This window comes from Sorex fumeus, unplaced genomic scaffold (genome assembly GCF_029834395.1).
Source record: "Sorex fumeus unplaced genomic scaffold, SorFum_2.1 ptg000039l, whole genome shotgun sequence".
Classification (NCBI taxonomy): Eukaryota; Metazoa; Chordata; class Mammalia; order Eulipotyphla; family Soricidae; genus Sorex; species Sorex fumeus.
In genome coordinates this window covers 12,211,924-12,230,914 of record NW_026606096.1, presented here as the reverse complement: position 1 = coordinate 12,230,914, position 18,991 = coordinate 12,211,924, and the positions used below count along the sequence as shown (strand labels likewise).

General features: G+C 41.6%; 1 protein-coding gene across 1 annotated transcript; it reads left to right on the top strand.

The window, feature by feature from the left end:
* The first annotated feature begins 8,101 nt into the window (after positions 1-8,101).
* Positions 8,102-8,557, top strand: LOC130028104 (putative tripartite motif-containing protein 61). Its single transcript, XM_056118832.1, has one exon. It carries the CDS (start codon positions 8,102-8,104, stop codon positions 8,555-8,557), a length of 456 nt encoding a protein of 151 aa, XP_055974807.1.
* Positions 8,558-18,991: the final 10,434 nt, after the last annotated feature.

Sequence of the window (18,991 nt, the reverse complement as noted above, 5' to 3'; positions counted from 1 at the left end):
TTATTCACAGAAGCTTTGCCAGTTAACAGGTTTTATTGGTTTATAAGTTTATTGTTTGCTTACTTTGGGGCCAGACCCAGCTGAGATTAATGCTGACTCCTGGCTCTGAGGAATCTCCATGCTCCTCAAAGAGTTTGAAGCACCTACCATTTCTGTTCCTGCAGAGAAAACATCCTTGTGTCAAGACAGGACCTTAAACTCTATTATATTGCTGACCTGAGAATTCTTATTTTGCTTTATCTTTAAGTTCAATGTGTTAGACGTTACCTTGAGAGACTTTAGTTCTGTTTGTTGTAAGCCTCACCCATCAGTGCTCAGTGCTTACCCTTCAGGGATCACTCCTCCTGCTCTTGGGGAACCACAGAGAGTGCAGAGATCCCATTTGGAGACTTAACATTTCTCCTAGATGAGGACGTTTTCTAGTCAAGAGATATTTATATGATGAACAATCATTTAAAGTGGGTCCAGGCAGCAGGAAACTGCCAACAGTGTACTAGGGTGGAAATTATGAATCCAGTGAATGCTTCAGTGGTGAACAAAAGAATTGTCCTTCCAGTATCTTTGTAAACCAAGAAAACCTGGGGGCACTGAAAGGATTAAGTGAGGATTAAAGGTGTAAGTGTTTCTCTAAATATCCCTTTAGCTCCAGGCCAGTATAGCCCCGGTTACTTGGAGGCGGAGTCATCTCTATTTCCTGGGATTGGTCGCTGGAGCTGGAAGACCCACCCAGTGGCCTATAAATGAGCTTGGGGAGTAAAGGACCACGCACAGCTGCCAGCTTGCCCTCACATAGCATCTAGGAGATCCGCAGCCAACTGACCCCAGAGGAACTCAAGACCTTTACAACTGACCATCCAGGTAAACAGAGAAATTAGATAATGTGGAATGCAAGGAGGCAGAACATTGAAGGGACACACATTCGAAGATTTCTGCACCTACAAAGGAAATGCAGCCTCTGTTTAGTTTATTGGAAAAGATTTTCCGTTATTACAAATTCTACTTCTGGGGCTGGAGTGATAGCACAGCAGGTAGGGTGTTTGCCTTGCACGCGGCGGACACGGGTTCGATTCTCAGCATCCCATATGGTCCCAGGAGTAATTCCTGAGTGCAGAGCCAGGTGTAACCGCTGTGCAACGCTGGGTGTGACCCAAAAAGAAAAAAAAAATGCTATTCCTTTCCTTTTTTTATTTTTTTTTGGGGGGGAGCGGTGGGGCAGGGCACACCTAGGTCAGTTGCATACAAGGCAATAGTCCCATGTGGGGTGCTATCTCCCTGGCCCTTCTTTCAATATTTATTGAGATATTGTCCACAATTATAGTATAACCATAATTGAAATAGCTCATTATATTGGCTGGAGCGATAGCACAGCGGTAGGGTGTTCGCCTTACAAGCGGCCAACATGGCCGACCCGAGTTCGATTCCTCCGCCCCTCTCGGAGAGCCCGGCAAGCTACCGAGAGTATTCGATATGCCAAGCACAGTAACAACAAAGTCTCCAATGGAGACGTTACTGGGCCCGCTCGAGCAAATCGACGATCAACGGGAGGGCCTTTACCTTTACATTATATTGCATGTGCTCTATTTGTTTTAATTTTCAATAAGACTATTTATAAAACTAACCTACAGATCTGTGATAACACTTTTCTATAAATGATGAAGTACATTCACCTTAGTTTCCTTTATCTACATTTTAAAATTGAATGCTATTAGTATCTATAGTGTGGTGTGTGTGTTTGTGTGTGTTTTAATAGTATAGTTTCATTCCTCTTCAAAGTATGTGTTAGCACACCAACTCCAACAACAAAGAATCCATATCTTTGCATCCTAGTTCATTTGACCCCATTCCCCTCCTAATATTTTCCCCTTTTCCTCTCCTCTCTGGTAATTAGAATTGTGTGGTCTGAGTCCATTGATTTATCTTGTTGTCTTGTGTGGTTCCTTATTGCCACGATACCAAATTAGGCAACTGTGAGTTTCCAAGAAAAGGTGGGTAGGTGCCTAGCACACAGGGCACACAAGCTTTCGGTGGACAAGAAATGTTCCCCAACCTGCCCACAGTGACGAATAGATGAAAGAAGGACTCGGGAACAGAGAAACTTGGCCCAGGGCCCCAAGCTTGTCGGTAGTCAGTTTATTTCTCTCTCCTCCCCAGTGTAGTCCAATCTCTCCCCTTACAGCACAGTTTTAGTTTTGGTCGTAGTCCCAGTCATCATAGTTCCGTCATCCTAGTCTCCTCTTAGACCTTGAAGTCATCTACCTAGTTAACATTTTCTTCCTCATCTCATCATAGTCTTAAAGTCCTCTACTTCCAGTCATCGTCATCATCTAGTCCTTCTAGTCCTCACAGACACTCTAGTCCTCAAAGACCCCAAAGTCTCAGTTCTCATCCTCCCCTTACAGCATAGTTATATCGCAATCATGAAGAGAGGGGTGCACATAGGTGGAGTTACTCATTGTCATAAGAAGAAATAGAGGTAAAGGCACTCCTTCCGGAGATTTACTCAATGACAAAATCTAAGATGAGGGTTCAGAACTCTAGATTATTAGGAGATTGCTCATGGGCAAGATTCCATCTAAGGTGTATTGCTTTTACCTTTTCTCAGTTAGTAGTCCATTTAACTAATTATAGTAAATTTACTACTTATAATGTTTCTAGTCATTTTGTATGAACACTGTAAGAAATATATTAAGCTTAAAGGTTGGCTCTTCCTGGGGACATCTTGATATATATTCCAGATCATAGTCCTCAGGACAAGTTAGTCTTTCCTAAACCCAGCAGGGTTCTTACTGAGTTACTACTTTTGGGGTCATAACAGAATCTGTTCATGACCATGCTTCTTAACTTATTTTACTTGTGGAACTTAGCTTGTCTCTTTTCGATGCCAGAGTAGCTTCTAGCTTGCTGTGGGTCCATCCAGTCCCTTCGTCAGGATCCTGCTTTTGGAAAGCTTGGAACTAAGGGCAATTGAGGCTTGAGTCAAGTAAATATGGATGGTCGGGAGGAAATATTATTTGGACTCAATTAACTCCCATGTTACAAAGCATAGTGTGAACTGTCTTCCTGTGTCTATACAAAAAGGACATTGCTAAATCAACCATGCAAATGGCATAAAGGAATGAGAAAAGCAATATAGAATTGTTAGTGCTTGATGAAATTGGGTGTGTCTTAGGGTCACTGTTGTGGGAGTAGCACTGTAGCACTGTCGTCCCATTGTTCATCTATTTGCTTGAGTGGGCACCAGTAAAGTCTCCATTGAGAGACTCGTTGTTACTGTTTTTGGCATACTGAATATGCCACAGGGAGCTGCCAGGCTCTGCCATGCGGGTGGGATACTCTCAGTAGCTTGCCAGGCTCTCTGAGAGGGACGGGGGAATCGAACTCGGGTTGGCCGCATGCAAGGCAAATGCCCTTCCTGGTGTGCTATCGCTCAATAAACGTAAAGTCCCCTGTGGGAGGATCAAGGACAACTCAATGTTATCCAACGGGCAACTATGAAATCTATTTGTACTGTGACTAGCAAAACTTAAAACTTGCCAATTATAACAAGTACAAAATAAAAACTGATACTTTTGTTCCTCACTCTTATAGGTGTTACTCAAACACTTTCTTCACATGGAAAAATATATCTTCTCAGTAAAATAAGGCTTAATCATAATTGATACAAAATAATTATATTGTTTTTCTTATTATATTTCAGTGATTTACTAAAAGAATCATTGAGGAATGATTAAGAACAGAGTTGTTAAGAAAGTAAACAAGACACTCTCAGCTGGTAAAGGCTTATGTTGATTAAGTGTCAGGAGCTCCATAAATCACTAGGGGAACAAGGTGAAGGTCAGTGGTACAATTGAGATTTGGTGTCACAAAAAAATACACACAGCTATACATGTGTATAGAGCTATACTACATATAGTTCTCCTATGCATGACTGGTGAGTAGTATAAATTTCAGTTTCAGGGCCCAGTAACATTGATCATTATATATATGAAAATTATGAAGACTGTAGATCCAATTCATCTTCAGGAATTTACAGGATTATTTTTCCCCAAATATATATTCAGAATGGTCCTTGAACATCAATTAACACTTGGTGGTTGCTATGAGCAAGTCTTTTGCTTCCATTTATTTTGGTTACTAAGGAAAGAAATCCTCCTTTATCTGGGTTATTCAAAAATCTTAATTTTCCTGTGAGCTAGTATAACCTTAAAGGTAAAGGTAAAGGCCCTCCCGTTGATCATTGATTTGCTCGAGCGGGCCCAATAACGTCTCCATTGGAGACTTTGTTGTTACTGTGTTTGGCATATCGAATATGTCACGGGGAGCTTGCCAGGCTCTGCCATGCGGGCGAGATACTCTCGGTAGCTTGCCGGGCTCTCCGAGAGAGGTGGAGGAATCGAACTCGGGTCGGCCATGTTGGCTGCGTGCAAGGCAAACGCCCTACCGCTGTGCTATCGCTCCAGCGATATTATCTTACATAATAAACATTTATAAAATAATACTCCACAAAAAATGTTCCACTGAAATCATTTCCAGTAATTTCCTAAGAGGCCTGGCAGTTAACCTTAAACTCTCCCATCCTTATGTGTGCTGAAAGTAGACTATGGACTGAATATGATAGCCACTTAGTATCTGTATTGTGAACTATAACACCCCAAAGAAGAGAGAGAGTAAAAGGGAATGTGCCTGCCACAGAGAAGAGGGTGGTGTGGAGGGGGAGGGGGGATCGGAAGGATACTGGGAACATTGGTGGTGGAGAATGAGTACTGGTAGGGGGGATGGGTACTTGATCACTGTATGACTGAAAAATTATCATGAAAGTTTGTACATCTGTAACTGTGAATCATCTCAAGGTGATTCATTAAAAAAAATTCTCCCATCCCCATTCCAGACAAGCCCAGTCTCCTTTCCTAGGGAAGAACCACCCTTTTTTCATGGGTGTGATCTCAATTGCCCCAACCAGCTAGTATTATATAAACTCCATGGTCACTTTAAGAGATCACATAAACCGCTTCCTTACTGGTTTTACATAATTCAAACATTTGCCTCATGGACCAGTCTTAGGAAACAAGAGCCATCCCAGAATTGTCATCCAAGGTAAGCAGGAAATGCCAGTGTAGGCAACAGGGATACAGGAGCATTGAGGAGTCTCCACGTCTTGGGATTCCTGTGTCATGCAGGGGTAGAGATCTGCATTTTCATAGGATAGTCAATTTCTATGTAATTTCAGGATTATATACACTCACTGTGAATTCCATTCATTCAAAGAGATTTGTCCTAACTTAAGTAAATTCTTGTTAGTTACAGATACCAATTTTCTACTCTTTGACCTGAAACTATGTGTGTGAGTGTGTGAGTGTGTGTGTGTGTGTGTGTGCTTGATGTGTGGACAAGGGTTTAGAGTAATATCTGAAGTAAGGATCTGAAGACATCTGTGTCTTCTACAATATCTCACTGAGGGTTGATTGTGTATATTTGGAGAGTGGGTTGACGAAAGCAATATAACTGTGGGACTAGTTTTTCTGTGAACTCTGATCTTGAGTAGAATCAAGAATGAGACGCAAGATTTCAGCAGGACAGCTAGGTGTGTGAGATGCTAACCAGAGGAGTCTATACAACTCTGCCAGGGACCAGGCCCCAGTGAAAGACAGAGGGAGAATGAAAACAAACTAAAGCAAAACAAAAACAAAAGACAAACTGTTTCAGTCAGGGCTGTGGGGGCTGAAAGATACTTCAGAGGAGTATTGATGGAATTAATTTGGAAGGCACATATAAAATTGAGAGATGGTGAATGTTTGCAGGTTTGGGGGAGAATGGAATAAACGATGTTTAAGAGGTGATTGTCAACTGTTAGTCCACAATATGAGTCAGTAGAATCCTACTAGTTGGTCTTGCTTGATTTTCTACACAACTGAACTAGAATAAGCCATTTACATTTAAGAAATGACGACTAGGAATGAGAAAGAGTTGGAGAGATAGGTCAAGCCATATGGGGGAAACTATAAAGAGAAATAGTACCTTGAAAAGATGGGGGGCAAGGGGGGCGGGGGGGGGGTAAAAAAAAAGAAAAAAAAAGAAAAGATGGGGAAACTATTCTTATGTACCTTAGGGTCTTTATTTTAGCCTTTAAAATTGGCTGTATAAGAACTAGAAAGGACTATGCTTCATTTGTTTCACTTATGAATTCAAGAAAATACTAATCAAGGTAAATAAGAGATACTTTTATAGTAATAAAAAAAATTAGTGACCCTTCTAAGCTCCTTTGGAAAATTCAGATTAAGACTTAGAATTTAACAGATGGAACAATTTAATAAAAATGTGTTTTGCAGGTCTTTGTTGGGTATTAGCAATATACTAATAAATTACCTGAGAAAGGAAAAAAAGAGGGGAAAAAGAAAGCTGAGACAAAGAAGAGTATGACAGAAGTTGGAGTGGTTAGAATAGGGGCACACAACACTAATGATTAAAAGGTAAAGGTAAAGGCCCTTCCGTTGATCTCGATTTGCTCGAGCGGGTCCAGTAACGTCTCCATTGGAGACTTTGTTGTTACTGTGTTTGGCATATCGAAGGTAGCTTGCCAGGCTCTCCGAGAGGGGCGGAAGAATCGAACTCGGGTCGGCCATGTTGTCCGCTTGTAAGGCGAACACCCTACCGCTGTGCTATTGCCCCAGTAATCAACAAAATAATAAGGGAAATGAATTAATTTACAAACCTTTGCCCTCTTCTCTCTTCCTCAGTATAATGAAGCAATCCAAGACACATGCAGTTTAGTTATATATGCTGCATATTTAATTTATTTTTTTTGTTTTTGGGTGACACCCAGTGTACTCAAGGATTGCTTCTGGCTCTGCACTCAAAATCACTTCTGATGGGGTTCAGGTGACTTTATGGAGTATCTGGGCTCAAACTTGGGTCTGGCAACTGCTCTACCCACTGTGCTGTCTCTCCAGCATTGTTTGTATACTATTTTCATGTGTAAATTCTATACTAGATATACCCAACACCAAGCCATAATATCATAATGCTCATCATAAATAAGAGTATTTTTACTGAGTTATTTAGCATTCCAAATGTTTATAATTTTTGAGTAAGAAATGCCTGTATTGAGGGCTGGAGCAATATCACAGCCGGTGGGGCTTTTGCCTTGCAAGCCGCTGACCCAGGTTCTATTCCCAGCATCCCATATGGTCCCCTGAACACCACCAGGGGTAATTCCTGAGCACAGAGCCAGGAGTAACCCCTGTGCATCTCCGGGTGTGACCCAAAAAGCAAAAAAAAAAAAAAGGCATGTATTAGGGCTGGAGTGATAGTACAGCAGGCAGGGCATTTGCCCGGCATGCGACCAACTCAGGTTCAATCCCCAGCATCCCCTATGGTCCCCCAAGTATTGCCAGGAGTAACTCCTGACTGCAGAGCTAGGAGCAACCCCTAAATACCACTGGGTGCGACCCAAAAAGCAAAAAAATATGCATATATTTATATCAATAAAGTTGTCTTTCTTACTGATATATATACTCTGTATGTATATCAGTTTCTTTGATAATTTTATATTCATATATGTGTGTGGAGAGAAAGAGAGATTTAAGTCCTTGATATACATACCTTGTATGTATATCAGTTTTTTAATTTTATATTCATATATGTGTGTGGAGAGAGATTTAATTCCTTAATATGCATACCCAGTATGTATATCAGTTTGTTTGTTAATTTTATATTCATATATGTGTGTGTGGAGAGAGAGAGAGAGATTCAATTCCTTGTCAGTTTGAATGGAAGTGATCAGAACAATTATTCCATGGAGATTCTTCATGTGCAGAATTTCATCCTTTCTTAAAATAATAGATGTTTTTGTCTAAGAGAACCAACTGATCAAGATCAATTTAGGCAACAGTGATTCAGAGTAAAAGGATCAGTGATTATCTGGGCAGTTGCTTCTTGACCTGATTGGATGTAATGAGAAATGGGTTTTTGGGGTTGGAGCTTGCTGATATCCTAAAAAGTATCACAGTCTCCTCAGGAGAATAAGGACTATGAAACAATTTTCTTCTCTCTTCTCACAGTGGTTGGAGAATCAGAATTTCTGAAAAAATATTTCATCACACCGATGTCTAGAACAATAGCATTTGAAGCCGCCCTGGCTGAACTCCATGCAGAGGCCTGCTGCCCCCTCTGCATGGATTACTTCAGAGATCCGGTGACTCTTGACTGTGGGCACAACTTCTGTGACTCCTGCATCCGCCAGCGCTGGGAAGATTTAGAGGATGTCTTCCCCTGTCCTATCTGCCTCCACCACTGTCGTGGCAGGAAACTCAGGAAGAACTACCAATTGTGTAACATCATTGACAGCATTAAGCAGGTCCCCATCAGAAACACTAGGCAGAATTGGCAGGAAGAACAGCTGTGTGAGAAACACAATGAGATCCCGGATTTGTTCTGTGAGGAGGACCTGGAGCCAGAGGAGGACCTGGAGCCGGTGGAGGACCTTGATCACCACCTGATCCCCACTGAGAGAGCTGCAGTGAGTCAAGAAAGAAGCTCCGAAGATGCACAAAGATTGTGAAGAAACAGATGGAAGTGGCTGAAATGAGTTTGGATAGTCTGGTTTTAAAATCTTTTGAAGTGAGAAAGCAAATAGAAAACTGGAAGGAAGAATTGCAACCTGAATTCGAAAAAATTCAAATTTTCTTGAGAAAACAGCAAGATTCAACCCAAGTCAGTTTGCTTTCGGAAGAGAAAGAGGTGGAAGAAAAACTAAACATAAACAGACACTGGAGCTTGGCCAGCTCCGGGAGCAGGAAGGAGGGCTGAGGAGGGATGAGCACAGCCTGGGCTTCCCCCCTGCCTCGTGCACCGCGGGTTATCTTATACATATAGGACTGGTTGCATAAGTCTTCAATTTTGGGGTAGATGAGGGAGATGATCTCTTCTTGTAACTCTTTGTAATATATCTCTGATTATTTTGCATCTATATGCCTGTGTCTAATAAAATATATTTTTACAGCCAAGAAACGTTTTACTTCCTTTCAGCAGAAAAATGTTTTAAAAGGTATTACACAGGTCTCATATCCGTTCCCGCTAATAAGTTTATATCTGCAGTGTATTTTATTGGCGGTATCCACATTCAACAAATTTCCCTCAATTATATAAAACCTAGGAGTAGTGATCTCCATGCATGGAACAAGGAATATCTCCTAAGCCCTACTCAGTCAGGTTCAAATACTAAAATAAGTATATAAAAAAGCGAAAAACAGTTCTGGATTTAGTTTTGATATATTTTCTGTATTTACAAAGAGAATTTGGACTAATATATCACATGCCATCATAATTACACCACTCACTAATGACTGGTCTTACACAACTCATTAATGATTGGTCAAAGACCTTTCTATGTAAACATTTCTCCTTCTGTTGACATGTCTGTCATAAGCAGGCTTAAAGCTCTCATTAGAATCTTTCTAATAATTCTTCAATATTCTATGTATTAATTTTTTTCAAATTTACTTCAAAAAAACCCAAAAATGCTAAGCTTACTTCCACACATGGAGAATATTTCTTTCATTTTACTTTTCAGCACTATTTTTTTTTTTTTTTTTTTTTTTTTAGTAAGAATGGTATTTTGTGGGCTCACTGGGTATGAGTTCCTTGGAAGGAATACAACTAAGATGGGACTGAAGAATTTACTATCACTAGCTCTAAAATAGGAAGGCTCAATACCGTCAGGTTTAGAGCAATAGTACAATGGGTAGGGTGTTTACCTTGCATGCGACCCGGATTTGATTCCCAGCATTCCATATGGTCTCTCAGGCACTGCCAGGAGTAATGCCTGTGCATCGCCAGGTGTGACCAAAAAAGGAAAAAAAGAAACTCTTAATACTCAATGTGGTCGGAGCCAATTTTTAGACCGAGGAGTTAAGGTCTGATGAGACTTTAACTGGCCCCTGCAAAGGCCTGGACCCATTGGAGAGAAGCTCCAGCATGATCAATGGTTGTGATAAGCTCATGAAGGTGGATCATCAAAAGTCTCACGCTCGGGGCTGGAGTGATAGTACAGCCGGTAAGGCGTTTGCCTTGCATGCAACCAACCCAGGTTCAATTCCCAGCATCTCATCTGGTCCCCTGTGCACCGCCAGGAGTAATTCCTGAGTGCAGGAGCCAGGGGTAAAGTACCCACTGTGCATCCCTGGATGTGAATCAAAAACAAAAACAAACAAACAAACAAAAAAGCCTCAGGCTCTTTTTGACAATACCATAGCAGTGAACAGACTTTTAGCCAGATAGAAAAGTTGTCTGCAGGCAGCTTAGGAGAAAACCTATAAAATTACTATAAAGTTATTTTGAAGGCAAGTGCTTTCCTCCCCTGCATCTCCAACTCAGGTATTGCTCTCAGCTCTCATCGTGGAGAGACTATGTTCTCTCTGAGCATGTTATTTTCTTTCTTTCATTTCTAGTAATCTCTAAATACAACTATTATACAAGCAAAACAAATGGTGATTTGGGGAAAATGATATAAACAAAAATTGAAAGTGGTTTAAGAAAGTATATCAATTAAAGCTTGTTGTTCCTGGCTTAGTCCGGGATTCTGTTCTTTGGGATCCTTCCTGACAATCCTTGTCATCATTTCAAGTGACAGGGGTCAAACCCAGGTTCTGTGTAAAGCTAGTGCTTTACCCACTATTCTTTCTGTCCAGCTTTTAAAGAGTTTCTTGATGCTACCCTGGAGTCTATGGAATTAACAATTTATAAATCCAGTCGTGATTGTCTCCATTTACCTATTCCTCATATTGTGAGGTTGAGAAAGAACCTCATATGCACCATGACAGGCTGCATTTCAACAAATGAGCAGTAGGCCTAATTTTCTCTCCGCCCCCCCCCCCCCACCATCACCCCAAAGAATTTCCTGAGACTGTCCTTGGCCTAAGATAGAAATCCCTAGACACCTTTTGACAGTCCTATGATAAGTAGGATATCTCTGGGCACAGTGGGTGGGAATGACCAATTAGCTCACAGACTTGTGACTGTTTCCTCGAAATTTGGGAAAACCGCCACCTTTGCTTCTATCACCATTTCATCATTTTTTCATTTCATCATCCTGTTATTTGTCGATTACCTCGAGCAGGCCCCAGTAACGTCTCTTTCATCCTAGCCCTGAGATTATATTCAAGGCTCTTTAGGAGAATGAGACCCATCATTGTTACTGGTATTTGGCATATTTGGTACACCACAGGGAGTTTGCCAGACTCTGCCCTGTGGGCAGGTTATATTCGATAGCCTGCAAGTTTGTCCAAAGTAGGAATGAGATAATAAGATGTCATAAAAAGATGTCCTGATAAGATGTCGAGCAGCCGCAAATGCGGCCGCGCGGTTCCGGGAGCTGGATTTTATAGTCTCTGAGTCTTGGCCGTTGATGGGATTACACGGTGCCAGGGGGCCAGGTGGTGGGTGTGACCCGTGGAACCCACGTGGCTTTGTCCCTCTGCCAGTACCTTCATGTGTGCGGAGAGTGGTCTCAGCATGGTGGTGGCTGGTCCTGGAGGTCTTCGGCTGCCGGAGTCCTGGTCGGGGCAGGGAGGAAAGCTCAACCCGCTCCACTCCAAGGGGCCCTGGCGATGGACAGCCAGGCGCGGGGGCAGAAGACTGCACTGCTTCTATCACCATATGCGATAAAATGTCCCCTGGAACTAGGGCCTGTCCTTGTCAAGACTCTGCTGCATTGGATGAGGCTTGGGCCCTAGCTGGAGCTAACAATAAAGATTCCTTTGCCTTTGCATTCTCACTTGTGGAACTGGTCTCTCTGTGAACGGGACACCCAGTACCCGGGTATAACAACATATATTTATTTTCGTCTTTCATATCTGCCTGCAATGTTTCGAGCAGGATGCAATAGCTAATTTTACTGAAGGTCCAGTTACACTGTCTCTGCAGTGAAAACCAATTCAAGAGATGGTGAGATAAGTAGAAAATGAACTTAATTGTCAACAAACTGGCTAGTTGGAAAATGGGAAATCCAGGTCCTCCAAGTTAACATCTTGTCTTACAGTCATGAGAAAGGGTTTTTGTAAAAAAATGGCAGGGAGCCACATCATTTTTTAGAAATAATTGTTCAGGGGCTGGAGAGATAGCACAGCGGGTAGGGCGTTTTGCTTGCACGCTGCTGACCCGGGTTCGATTCCCAGCATCCCATATGGTCCCCTAAGCACCAACAGGAGTAATTCCTGAGTACAGAGCCAGGAGTAACTCCTGTGCATCACCGGTTATGACCCAAAAAGCAAAAAAAAAAAAAAAAAAAAAAAAAAAAAAAGAATTGTTCAGGTGGGTCAGATTATCAATAAACAATTTTGGGTTTATTAAAACCCCAGTGAGGTGTTGGCAGCACCAACAGTTCTCAACCTGGTACTCAGAGGTCTTAGTCAGTCCCGACTCACTTCGGCACCAACCCCATTGACCAAAGAAGATAGAAAGGAAAGTGGCAGAATCCCATATCATGGCTAGTGGCTCTCTTCTCAATCTTCACATAAGTCATTTTCAACAGGTGAAGCTAAAAATGGTGATATTAAATAAAAAAAAATATATGCAACAAGTGATTGTACTTATTTTGGGAAATTCGCATAGAAATGTATGGCATAAAGAAACCAAGTAAAGTACCTACATCTTTGATTAGAGTTTATTATAATGTGTTTAGTAATATAAAGTTCTACAAAGGAACTTGGGTTGTTAATATGATACAAAAAAATGGATGTTAGCTGAAATTTGAACCTTTCTTCTATTACAGAGGCACAAAGAACAAAATCGCTAATTTTATTACTTTTTTATTTAAAAAAAACTATTTAAACACTGTGGTTTACAAAGTTATAATAAAATAGTTGTTTTTGGTATTCAGTGTTCCAATACCCATCCGTTCAACAATGTACAATTCTCAACACTAATGTCCCCAGTTTCCACCCCCAATATAGATCCCCCTTTATATTCATAAACATAAATGAAAGGTTTATGTTTTGGGGGGCAGGGGTTGTTGAGGTTGGAGTGGGTTGGACCATACCTAGAGGTATCAGGGCTGACTCCTAGCTTAGAGATCATATGTGGCAGTGCTCAGAAAACCATATAGGATGCCAAACTACTCTGATCACGTCCAAGGAAAATACTCCTCCCACTGTATGCTTGGTTGGCCCCAAATTTTCATGACTCCTTTTAGATCTTAATATTCTGGGGTTAAATATGATGGAAATTAATCTCATCAGTATGACACTGTGTGGCACAGGGTGTGGGTATTTTATTTTCTATATCCCTGATAACAAAATCTTTGCTATGATAAACGTAAGCAGCTGTGCAGCTTTAGCAAAGATATTTTATAGGTATATAGGCAACAAAACAGCTAAATCTTCATATACTGATGGGTTATTTATAGAGACTGTACCTGTTTCACAGGAAGCACCACAGAGTAAAATATTTTAACTAGACTTGTTTTATCCCATGAGCTCTGTGTAGAACAGGGGTCAAGGTCTGAGAGACACAATTAATTTGACACAGGAGAGAATCCTTCTCTCACTGCATGCCTCATACATAATGTCAAAAACTAAACAGTCAGTCCACTGCAAGGCATTGAAAGGTGTGTGTTAAGACAATTTTTGGTTTTTGGTTCACAGGCTGGTGTTCTGGGGCTACTCCCATCCTGATGTTGAGAGAACATGCAGTGTTGTAATCAGCCCTAGGACCTAATAAATAGAAGGCAAATGCTCCATTTGTAAGATTAATTTGTAGAAGTATTTATTTTATGTTTTATAAGATAAATGTTTTGTAAGATAAATTTGTAGAATTTGTAGAATAAAATTGTAGAATTTATTTTATATTTTATTTTATGTTTTTAAGTATTATTTTATTATATTTTAAAAGAAATGTTTATTTATTTTTTGTGAGGAATCCACAAACAGGACCTCACTCATGCAGGACAAGTACTTCACCACTGACTGCAACCCTTAATCCCCAAGAGACACATTAAGAAGCTCAACCCAAGGGTGTATGGTGCCACCAACCAGTCAACCTGTGCCTGCATGAGGAGTGCATTGGCAACCTGATGGTGCCTTCAGACTTCCAGATCTCAATATAGCTGCTGTCCCTTTGGCCAGACCCCGACAACTTGGGGCCAAGTTTACCAAGAAATTAATTGGCCAAAAGCTAGGTATGTGGGAGCCACACCCACAAACCACCTCTGGCTCATCTATATACGTTCACTTATTGGCCTTACTTCAAAGACCCACAAATCTCGATTGAGATCAAAAGACGCAGTTAGGGCCTAGAGTGTGGAGGTAGGCGGGAACCCATGACTAAGATCTCCAGGCCCACTTGGATAGGGACTGGGCCTCCTCCCTGTAGCTCTCCAGTTTTCCGGTCACCCACAAACCGCCCGTGGTGCCATGTAATCTCACCAATGACCAGAGACTATATACTAAAGGTCCCAGAAGAGGGCTCAAAGAGTCTCCTGACCCCACGCCAGGCTGTCCTAATTGGGGCATTTGGAGGGGAGCTAGTTGAGTCGCCCTCCGCACCCCAAGCAGTGCCCTGGCAACTGAAAACCTTCAGAACCCAACCGACCCCATGTTGGATGCAACTCTCCACACACTCAGATGACCTCTTCCAGGAGAAGACGACCCTCACTCAAGACGGGATGAATCTCACTGGAGAGCAGACCGGCAGGGAAACTCAGGTACACAGGAACCCGTGACTGAGATCTCCAAACCCTGTAATCTCCAAACCATATAATCTCATCAACGGCCAAGACCCAGACACTATAAACTAAAGCTCCTAGAAGAGAACGACACATAATTTCCTGAACATTATACTCTATCCATAACAAGAAATACAAAAGAAATCATCTAGCATTGCCTTTTAGGCAGGTTTGAGTGGTGGTGAGACTGGTGTCAACATATTGAATGTTATCCAAGTAGACAGAAGGTATGGGGGAAATTGTCTGCCACACAGGCAGAAGAAGGTATGGAATGGGGGCGGGGCTGGGAAAATACTGAGGATTTTGGTGGTGGAAAATGTGTACTGGTGAAAGGATGGATTTGTACTGGTGAAGGAATGGGTCTTTGATGATTGTTTGACTGAAGCTCAAACATGAAAGCTTTGTAACTGTATCTCACGGTGAATAAATAAAAGGGGTGTGGGGGAAATAATAATAAAATAATAAAATTAACATTCTGAATAAAAAAAAGGAAAGGCAACGTGGAATTCATGCCCAATTCAATCAGTTTAATCAATGGCTGAATAAATAGCAGTACTCTTACATTATATAAAAAAAAAAGCTCAACCCATAAATTTATTGTTAAATTTGAATAACCAGGTAGAGGATATAGCTTGTAAGATAAATATAAGATAAAGCTTCATAAGATAAAGCTTATAGGCTTTCGGGTCATACTGCAAACTGCCCCCAGCTCTGAACACAGAGCCAGGAGTTTCCCCTGAGCACTTCCTCGTGTAGGGCCCTCAAAATCCAAAATGAACAAAACGTGTAAGCTTTCAAGTACTGCCTGGAGTAAGCACCAAGTCTTGTCTGGAGTAAGCACCAAGTCTTGTCTGGTGTAACCTCTGAGCACTGCTGGTGGTGCGCCCCCATTTCCCCAAATAATCTGCTGATATTTCTAATTAAAATTTCCAAACCATTCAAAAAAATTTTTTAATCCCAAAATCTGGGTTTTACTCCTGAAATTTATATGGAACAATAAGCCCCCACAAATAGCTAAAGCAATTCTTGGGAAAAAGAAAATGGGAGGAATCAACCTCCCTAACTTCAAGCTCTACTACAAAGCAGTAATAATTAAAACAGCATGGTACTGGAACAAAGGCAGAACAGCAGACCAATGGAACAGGGTTGAATACACTGACATCTCCCCTCAATCATATGATCATCTAATCTTTGATAAAGGTGCAAAAACTGTGAAGTAGAGTAAGGAAAGTCTCTTTACCAAATTGTGCTGGCATCACTGGACGGCTACATGCAAAAAAAAATGGGCTCAGAACTCTGCCTAACACCATATACAAAAGTAAGATCAAAATGGATTAAAGACCTCAACATCAGACCAGACACCATAAGGTACATTGAAGACAAAGTTGGCAAAACCCTCCATGACATTGAGGCTAATGGTGTTTTCAAAGATGCTACCCCACTGGCCGAGCAAGTAAAAACAGAGATAGATAAATGGGATTATCTTAAACTAAGAAGCTTCTGCACCTCCAAAGAAACAGTGACCAAAATACAAAGACAGTCAACAGAATGGGAAAGGATATTCGCCGAATACACATCTGACAAGGGGTTGATATCAAGGATATACAAAGTACTGGTTAAACTCCACAAGAAGAAAACATCCAACCCCATCCAAAAATGGGGCAAAGAAATGAACAGAAACTTTCTCAAAGAAGAAATCCGAATGGCAAAAAAGCACATGAGAAAATGCTCTACATCATTAATCATCAAGGAGATGCAGATCAAAACCACAATGAGATACCATCTCACACCTCAGAGACTGGCCTACATTCAAAAGAACAAAAGCAACCGATGCTGGCCAGGATGTGGCGAGAAAGGGACACTCCTTCATTGTTGGTGGGAATGCCGACTGGTTCAGCCCTTCTGGAAAACAGTATGGACGATTCTCAAAAAATTAGAAATTGAGCTCCCATTTGACCCAGCGATACCACTCCTGGGAATATATCCCAGAGAGGCAAAAATGTATAGTTGAAGTGACATCTGCACTTGTTTGTTCATTGCAGCACTCTTTACAATAGCCAGAAGCTGGAAGAAACCTGAATGCCCAAGAACAGATGACTGGTTAAAGAAACTCTGGTACATCTACACAATGGAGTACTATGTAGCTGTTAGAAAAGATGAAGTCATAAAATTTACATGCAAGTGGTACAACATGGAAAGTATCATGCTAAGCGAAATAAGTCAGAAAGAGAGGAATAGACATAGAATTGCATTCATCTGGGGGATATAAAGTAACAAAATATGAGATTAATACCCAAGAATATCTGAGATCAGCACCAGGAGGATTACTCCATAGCTTAGAGGCCAGCTGGGCATTCTAGGGGAAAGGGCAGCTCAAATAGAGAAGGGAGCACCAAATAAAGAGTGTTTGGAGGATCCTCCCAGGAGGGGAGATGCATGTTGAAAGTAGACTATGGACTGAACATGTTTGCCATTCAATGCCTCTTTTGCAGACCACAACACCCAAAAGGAGAGAGAGAACAAAAGGGAATGCCCTGCCACAGAGGGTGGGATGGGGGGGGGGGTCGTAGGGATATTATCCATTGTGGTGGAAAGTGGGCACTGATGGAGGGATGGGTATTTGATCATTGTATAATTGAAACCCAAGCACAAAAAATTGTAAATCTAAAACTGTACTTCATGGTGTTTCACTAATAAAAAGAAAAAAAATGAAAAAAAATCTGGGTTTTAGCATTTCTGTATTGAATATCTCATTCCGACGGAGGTCAGAGCTCCGGATTTCTACTCTCACTTGAGTGAAGCCTGATACTCCAAGCATAGCTCTTTGATTCCTCTTTGGGTAATCCAAATAGCATTCTCATCCTGTTTTCTTAGGGCCCAGGTCTCTCAGATTGATGTTAGTGCAGGAAGAATGGTGGAGTCAAAAAGATATGCCTGAAGCCGGGGCTTCTTTGTCCTCATTACAATGTCTTCAACACTCTTGAAGGCGTTCCACACTGCTCTCTTCCTCCTGTGCAGTTCTGGTGCCAAGTTGTTCCTCATTTTGAGTTCTCGACCCAGGTACACATAGCTACTGCATTTGGAGATGTTCATTCCATTGAGAGCAAATGGAACATCAGGGACTAGTTTGTTTTTCATGAACATGGTCTTGGTGAGATTCAGCTGCAGTCCGACCTTTCCACACTCACGGTCAAAGTCAGCCAGCATTTGTGCCGCTTGGCTAATGTTTGGTGTTATTAGAATGATGTCATCAGCGACTCAGAGGTGGTGTAGTTGCTGACCGTCTATCTTCACTCTCATTTCTTCCCATTGCAGTCAGCGCATGACGTTCTTGAGGGTGGCACTGAAAAGTTTTGATGAAATGGTATCACCCTGCCAAACCCCTGTCTTGATTTCAGTGATCCTTGTAGAATGGTGGGATCCTGGTGGAGAATCTGTAATACAGCTTGCAGAGGATCCTGATGTACTGAGTTTGAACCCAGTTCAAACACTATTTTTCTACCATTATGTTATTATTTCCATCACATAGATGTAAAAGCAAAAAAATAGGAGTTCAAGATAATTTGTAAGATTACGCGAGAACTGTATACACACACGTTTGGGGTAACCTCTGACAACGCTTAGGGGATACTCGTTTCTGAAAACTCAATTTATCTTATTGTTAGTGATACCAGATATTGAACCCGGGCCTCCTACATGCCTGGGATGCACACAGCCTGCTAAGCTAACTCTCAAGCCTCTCTGTAAATATTTTTTAAATTTGTTATAGAGAAGGTAATTTCAAAGGCCACTAGGTGGCACTGGAGACTGCAAACATTGAAGATAGTTTAAAAAGTCATATTAATATTCATTGGTGAGAAAATGAACATGCCTCGCATAGTCTTTCAGATTACACTGCCCTCCTAAGAAATGGGATAAATAAATTGAGAGGAGCAATGGAGGATGAGAGAGGAGCAGTTGGGATTCTTTGTATTAGCACAGGGGTCAGGGCTCTGGGAGGTCCTCTCTCTCATCACCTAAGCATCCTCTAAACTCCAGGCCAACCCAGCCCTCTCTCCTGGTGAAGAAACACTAACTTCACCAGGTGTGGGTTCAACCTGTAATATGAATACCATGGTTTGACTAAACACAACAAATTGGTGCCGCATTGGCTGCTGACATCTGTGTAGAAGACTCATCTCAGAGGTCAGCCTGAGAAAAGTAGAGGTGCCAGCCCACATAAGCAGGGAGATGTGACAGTATGGGTACTGTGAGAACTGTCGAGGGGAGACTGAC

Bases quoted from the DNA above. Each gene is read 5' to 3' on its own strand.
- LOC130028104 (XM_056118832.1), top strand. From the start codon at position 8,102: ATGTCTAGAACAATAGCATTTGAAGCCGCCCTGGCTGAACTCCATGCA.